Source organism: Gavialis gangeticus, unplaced genomic scaffold (genome assembly GCF_001723915.1).
Source record: "Gavialis gangeticus isolate Ggan-Ray unplaced genomic scaffold, GavGan_comp1, whole genome shotgun sequence".
NCBI lineage: Eukaryota > Metazoa > Chordata > Crocodylia > Gavialidae > Gavialis > Gavialis gangeticus.
The window spans coordinates 58,908,409-58,916,443 of NW_017728993.1; the positions used below are offsets into that span (position 1 = coordinate 58,908,409).

At 39.3% G+C, this 8,035-nt stretch overlaps 1 protein-coding gene across 1 annotated transcript in view; it reads right to left on the minus strand.

Annotated features, from left to right (window-relative positions):
- The window catches only part of XPR1 (xenotropic and polytropic retrovirus receptor 1), a 211,179-nt gene that overhangs the window by 76,354 nt on the left and 126,790 nt on the right, over positions 1-8,035 (minus strand). The window contains exon 2 of the mRNA XM_019501780.1: positions 3,192-3,293. Coding sequence (XP_019357325.1) covers positions 3,192-3,293 — 102 coding nt within the window. The remainder of the gene's footprint in view (positions 1-3,191; positions 3,294-8,035) is intronic.

Below are 8,035 nucleotides of genomic sequence, written 5' to 3' on the forward strand. Positions count from 1 at the left end.
CGCACACACACACACACACACACACACACACACACACGGCATTTCTTTTCAATCGTAGAAAAATATGGATTTGGGGGGTTTTAAATCAGAGAATTGGGATTTTTAAACAGAGAAAACCAGGGCCCCTGGTAATCCATTACATATTCATACTCATGGGCAGAAACTGTTCTATCTATTGACATGGATAACCATTTCTACTAGAATGGTAAAAAAAAAGTGTTCACCACAGCTACATCTGTACCATCTGGAACACTCTGAAAGCCAAACATTACTAAATCTGGCATGATTCTAGTCCTTTTTTTTGTACTTGTTCTTCCCAACAAAACTCTTGTTCCCTTTGTAAATTCTTCAACTACTTTGGTTTACTAACTAAATTAAAGCCTAATTTTCCTATATCTAATTGTGCTTTTAATTCATTTTAGAAATGTCATGAATAATTAAAATTGCTTAAACTCCAATTTGAGTAACATAACATACATTTACAAACATTAACAACAGAAATGAACAATAATTCACTTTTAATATTCAGATACAACTATCAGACTATTCATTAGCATGCACTTCTAGTGGAATTCTCTGCATGTTTTTTCAAATGTCAGTTTTGCTTCTTATCATGTGCACTGTAGTTTAATTTCTTTGGGTTACCCTTTAAGGATCATAACTGTAATCAGACTGCATGTAGCAGTTCCCTTTGATATATGAAGGAATGGCAAGCAAGACAGGTAAAGATTATAGACTGTATTATAGGAAGTGACAGCTGAGCACATGGCATAAAAAGCATCTCTTTTGCAGTAGATAACAGGATCATTTAAGGGCAATGAAGGCCCAGGAAGCGTCATCTTGACAGGGCAGGATTTCCTCATAGCTAGGAAATCCCTGATGATATTGGTCAAGAACTTCCCAGCACAGGAACTAAACAGATGAAAAGAAACAAAGAGCAAAAGCAAATGGAGCTATTAACTCCTGAAAAAAACAAACAGTTATTCAAAATATGCATAGGTCTAAAATAGTCACTGACAAAGTACCAGTTAACCCTTCAAGTCGAGACACATTTGGAAGCATGATGGGATTGTAGCTCTGGCACAAAAAATTCAAGAGATATTCCACAGGCAGTTATCTACTGCCATGGGAGAAAAAAACAAGAGCACCCTTCAAAGTGTTTTTTATATTATGAAAAGGCATACTTCCCTCCATTGTTCAAGCTGAAGGAAGCCTCTTAAAGGATCAGCTTTCACCCTCCAATGAAAGTTGTTCCTATTCTGCTCTGCACAGATTTAAGAAAGGTATCAGGTGCGAAAATTCACTATCTATCACCAACTATCAATTCATTTTGAAAACAGTCTTCCAGTTTTTTCAGACCTTCATTATGGAAATGCAAAGCCAGAGCTAACCTAGAACAGTTGATTACTGATAGCAAATTCATTTCTTAACCAGCTTATACTCTGTAATTGTTGAAGCTGCTACTGTGAAAGTCAATGAGGACAAGATTTTAATCATCTTCACTCCTCTCCATTCTACTGACCTTTCAAATTAAAAAACCCCCAAAAACGACTGATTAATTTGCAGAGACATGGTTTACCCACTAGGAAGACAACATAAACAGAAAAGGGTTTATATTAAGTCATGATATATTCAGAAAAAGTTTACTCTCGAAAATTTTAAACTACACGACACTTGACACTACATTGTTAGTGATTAAGAACCATTTTGCCTTGTTCTTATTTCTCCTCTCTGCATCCTCAAGTTCTAAGTTGCTACTATGTTTAAATAAAAAGAAAATACTTGTTTTAGGAGAAAATACAATGGTACCTGAAGTTCTAAGACCACTACTCTTTAGTACTGCTGTCAAGGAGTTAATAATGCATGTTAAAAGTCTCAGCTCAAAACTCCTGTGTACAAAGAACTTTCAATTCTTATTGTTAATTTTTAAACATTTTGGATTACTAAACAAATTAAGACGCATATTTCTAATTTCGCTGTATGCCTTTCTGCATTTAATAGTGCACTAGGAACAGTCAATTTCAGTCATCTCCTGCCCTAGAACATCCCAACCTTGCACTAGGTCTGGGAGAAATGCATGTCTTTCTCCAAGTACTGCCAGAGGGAAAGTAGAGGCTGCTCCTTGTGTACAAGGCATTGGTCAAGGATATGCACTTCACCCTAGGCTAATAGTGAAAACTTTTTCATCAAGGAAGGGGTGAACCACAGCTCATCAATTACTACAGATACCTGCATTTTATTAGTGATTCTATCCCTTATGGCCCAACTCATGGCCTAACTAGTGGGACTCATCTCAGTCTTGAATCAAATTCAAAATTATGTCTTCACTACTAAATTAAATCAAACTAGGTACAAAGAGAATGCTGTAAAACCTTGTTTACAGCACGTTGTTCTTAAAGTGCCAAGAAAAAAAGTTATGACAAATGTGACTAAATCACTTTATTCATATCAAAATATTTTTCTACTGGACAACTCAATTCAAACATTACCAAAACAGGATAAGAACTGGTTCAAGATTTGAGTGTGTTCCCATGAATTTCACTACTGCAAGGACTCTTCCAGAAATATAACCACATATGGGAGCAACTCCAATTAGTCTGCTTAAAAGCTTATTTCCAAATAATACATAATTAGAAACTTCACTCTTGTAACAGTTTCAAAATGTTATGTTAAGCAAGAGGAATATAGCATTCAGTGGAGAAATACAACAATAACATAGTAATGACTTATATAAGTTTCTTCACATTTTGGTTCCCTCACTGATAACTTGAACAGAAATTTAAACAGATATGTAAGCAGAGGCTATATAGCTGAAAGCTGTCATTACCTAGAAATTTGCCACTGACTATGGGCTCATCAATATCAAAGACAGCTGCGCTTCTTTTATATTAATTTATTAAAATAGATATATGTGAACTTGCATAAAAAGCAGTTGAAACCCTTTATTTTGCCTGTTCCTCAAAGTAACACTTAAATAAGTCATCCTTAAAGCAAATGTAAGGATTTTTCCAGCTCTTCATATCTTAAAACAGAACCATTTTTTCATTTTTTTAAATAACATTGCTACACTCTATTACAGAATGCAAGACTTTATTAAAGTTATGGCTTTTCTGTGGATCTGGAAGCCTTAGACCTTTATATGCTTTAATATATTTTCTACAAATTCTAGTAGCAACAGATAAGCAATTTACCTGAATAGAAAGTGTTAATTTTGGCAAGTTCTTTCTCACAGGTTTGGAAGAACTTCTCTTCAAACTTGGCAAAATACCTCTTCACCGTGTCTTCATCTGTAACTAAAAGAAAAAAGAAAACAAAAAACCACAGGTTATTACAGAAAAAAAAAAGAGTGACATGAAATTGCATTCCAGTGTATATCCTGGCTTTTACAAGTGGCTCACAGTCAAAGGTCTGTTCTGAACCACATAACACCTCAAGCTAGCGTGATTAAGGCCTGCCAGTTTTGGAGGCCAATGGCATGCAAGAGAATGTTGTGCTAGCCTCATATCTAGCCACCTCTGGGCTTTCCCAGTCTGAATGACCAGTGTCAACTGGGGACAACCTTTGGTGCAGTCTGGAGAGAGGTTAGAACTCACACTTCTGGATCTTTAGCAAGACACCATAACTATTACCACAAAAGTCACCCTCCCCTCTAATTAGCAGAATGTCTGGCTTAAAAAAAAGGGGGGGGGAAGAAAAAGGCCAGACTCCTTAAGGGCAGACCAACCTCAATTGACCGAATAGTTGCTACCCTGTCATTCCAAGTCTTTTGTTCCAAACACGTATTTCATGCTTGGCTCCTGAGAGGGCCACACACCTTTGGCGCTTTCACCATTTGTTTTTAATATTTGTACGATAAAGTTTTTAAAAAGTCAAAAGTCTTTTTGACTGAAGTTTTTCCAGTATCGAAGATATAGGAAAAAGGAAACCCAAGAGAGTAAATGTTGCACTTGGTGCTACTGTGGCATATGTCCAAATTAATTTCACTTGTTCATCCCCTCCACCTCTGCTATACGCCTCATGCACTCTCATTCCTGACCTCTGAACCAATTTTCCGTCAGTGACATCCTGGGTGACAAGACTGCTCTTTTTTCCTTGGGAACATAAGCAGAACCTTGTGTCCAGCCATCCAAAGAAACAAATAAAGGATTGGTTAGAGCTAGGTTGCTATGAGTTTGATTTACAAATTTATTCCAAATCAGAATGAATCATAAGACATTGTTACTGATCTCTCTGCAGATAAGGTAAAAACGGCAGAGAAACAGGGCTCGAAAATAGTTAAAAGGACAATATTTCCAGTGTTTCCACTATATCCTTCCTCCCTTTTTTGTGGAGTCTAACACAGTCATTTCAGCGTGTGTCATGTTGAAATTGATATACAAATCCTCAGCCCAGAAAATATCACTTAAAAGAACAACTCAACATTTACAACATTTATGCTAAGTCTGCAAGCAAACAACTTATGTTTAAAACAGAAGTGCCAGACTCCTGCAGAGAGGGCCAAAATGAAATCTTTTACAAGGAACCAGGGGTTGCAGCATGCCTGCCTTCCATGCCACTCAGAGGTTTTTGCTTCTTTCATATTCTTCCTGATTCCTTAGGGTTTGTTTCTATAAAAAACTGAAAGTGACACAGAAAAAAAGTATACTGTCTAGGGCAGTCTTTTGGCCCCTTGAGCTTGGGTTGGGCTTTGTGTGTTGGGACTGGGCCCTGTGCCACCCTATCCAGCCTGCAGTGCCACCACTTGCTCACCGCCAACTTTTCAGACCCATGGAGAGCCCCACAGACTGGATATGGCAGTGCCAGGGACTGGATCTGGCCTGTGGGTTGAGCATCCCTGGTCTAGTGTTCTGTGTATTCCCCATACTCTTCTCAGTTTTCTTCTTACACACTCACTATTATGACACTTCTCTCTTTGGGCACTTGTAAACATGCTCCAGGGGTGGGCAGGGAAAGGGGAGGGTGCTTTACAGCATCTTGTGCATCAGCATCCCCATGCTTTAAAATGGTGGGGGGGGGGTGCTTAAACTAAAGGTTATTCAATGAGCTTTAGTTCAAGTGCCCCTGCCGCCATTTTTAAGTGCAGGGAGACCAATACGTGATATGCAGGAGGCTGCTGGAGCATGGTTGAAGCAGCCTCCCCACTTGTGTGCAGCACCCTTTATGTTTCCCATCTGCTCCTCTACACTGCCTAAATTTTCCCTATCCTCCCCCTATCTGCTCCTCTGGCTTGAGCTGTCCAGTACTCTTCTAAAACTAAAATGGAAGACTGCTCAGACAGGCCAAAGGAGCCAAGCAAAGGCCTCAGCTTCACTTCGGAGTTTCCTTCTGAATAGCAGTTCAGAAGTACATTTCTAAACATCACCAGTCAAGTGCTTTACTATCTAGTGAAAAGATCTCCATGGCATGGAAACAACAATATATCACAAGAAAGGAGCCATTCCAAAGACGTGTTTATTAAATCTCTTTATGGTTTGGACTGCTGTACAGTGATGACAAAATAATGATTATACAACATCTCAACTGTCCCGAGGTTTTAAAAAAACCCAAAAAAAGATTGAAACAAGCCTACATGGGAAGTAAACTGAAGGAAGTGTATAGTAGACTCCATCTTTCTCCTTCTACTTTAAAATTAAATACAAAAGCTATCCAAGAATCAAAGTTAAAAAGGGAGTCTCAATCTTGAGTTTGATCAACCAAAAAACAATGAACCAGCGGTTCTCAAACTGACAGATTGTGCACCACCAATTTAAAATGATACAACCTTGATTAAGTACCACCAGCAAATTTTTCAGTTCAACCTGAAGTACCACTAGCAAATTTTTGGCATATCAAGTAATTATAATAAATCTGTTAATGTGTACCACTGACAAGCTGTCTACGTACCACTGATGGTACCTGTACCACATATTGGGAACCACTGAATTAGACGGTCAAAATCACTAGCCAAAGTGTCATTTATCACTGGTCCTGAGACTGTTTCAACTTTTATAAAAACATTGCACACAAGTCCATAATTAAGTCCAAGTTGTGGACTTAAAAGCAAGAATTTGGTCTTTTTTTTTTTTTTTTTTAAATACGTGGAAGTATATGCCCCTCTGAAATTACAGCACTTTTAAACTCTGTATGGATTTTCTGATAATTAAATAAATTGATTAGTTAATGAGGTAAAATTGAAGGTCCACATTTTAATTAAGAAATGTATTATTGTTTTGTTCTAAATGTTCTTAATAATGGAATAATTAGTAGATTACTGAAGCTGTCCAAGCAGTTAAAACTCACTCTCATATATAAAAAAACCTAACAGAAACAAGTATATTAATGTACAGCAATACAAAGTTAGTATTTCTATGAAGAAGAAAGTTCTAATATGTCTTTAAAAAGAAACAAACTTAAGACTAACACACATTAGGCACTAATCATAAATGTACATATATTGAACTGTATGATTTCAAAGAGAAGGTAGTGTGTTGTTGAGCCTTAACATAATGCATTTCCATATTTCATTTGGTTTGATTTTTTTAAATTTACCTTTAATACCTAAATAAGAAGTGATATTACTCTGCATTAAGTGAAATGGGGGAAAAGTATATCTCATTTCTTAAGTTCTTTAGGGTTTGTTTACATAAATTCAAAGAGAAAGAAACCATGAAGGTGGGCGTAAGTAAACATTTATTATGCATCTTTTAAAAATGTAAAATGCCATATTTACCTGAATCCAAGATTACTTTACATTTAAGATGACACAGCAACAATTATATTCTAGACATGGAACATTTATAAATTTGTTATAATTTTCCATGTATAGAATCTAGTTATTGGAGGGTCATCTTAAATTCTCCCCCCCCCCCAACTGCAGCAGGGCAAATAGGGTCAGGGGCAGACAACAGGGGAATCAAATGGCTTGACCCCTGCCCTTTGCCCTCCCATACTTTGTCCCTGCCACCTGTTTCCCCTCTCCCACCACATGCCCCCCCCCAGATGCCTGTAGGCCCTGGCACCTGCCCCGCTAACACTCGACTCCTGCAGTTGGCCCCCTCCTCTCTGCTCCCTTGCTGGAGCTGCAGCAGAGACTGCAGGCATCTGCCTGGCTTTGTCACTGCTAAGCAGGGATTATTCCCCTCACTCTCTGCTTTATACCTCTCAGCATTAGATAGCAGACTACATGCTGGCTACAGTTGTCCTGTGGGAGATGACAAACGCAGACAGGCTTTTTGGAGTTAATCAACAGGTAGCTGGTAATGTCCTTCCTTGGAAAAGCTGTTTAAGAAGAGCTTGAACTGATGGAGAGAGGCTTTGTTTTCTTAATGGGTTGACAAACACTGAGTTAGAGGTGGTAAACATTCCCTACTGAGCTGCTGGGTGGCAAAACATCAAAGCGTCCTGGAGCCTGGCCATGCCCCCCCTCAGCACAGCACTGTAGAAAAGAGGGAGGGCTGCTCCAGCACCCCCTGGCTTCTACCCTGAGCCACTGCAGGCATGTGCCTGAATTTTTTCAGTCCAGAAGGGATATCTGTGGCTAGGGACAGACATTCAAAAAGCCTGATCTTGAATTGATTCAATCTTTGCAGGTTAGTCTAACCTGGCTAGGCTAAATCAGTTTTGCAACCAGACAGACATCCCAGAAATGCAGGCACATGCCTGCAGTGGCTCAGTCTAAAAGTTGGAGGGTGCTAGAGTAGCCCTCCCTTCCTCCCACAGCATGGAGCTGAGTGGGGCATAACAGGAGATCTGATTAGCCCAGCAGGAAACTGATAACAGTGTTTATCCCCCAAATAAGAAAACAGAGGGACATTACCACCTACTTGTTGATTCTGCCTGTTGATTCAGCACGCACCAGCTAGCATGTGGCCTGCTAGCTAATACACAGACACCTCCTCAGCAATGCAGAGAGGAGGGGGGAATTCCTGCTTAGCAGAGAGTGGTGAGGGGAGGGGGGAAGCAACCTGCAGTCTGTGCTGAGCTGCAGCTGGGGAGCAGAGGGGAGGGGACAGCCCTGCTCTGGAGCAGAGAGCCCCACCCAGCCCTAAGAGCATGC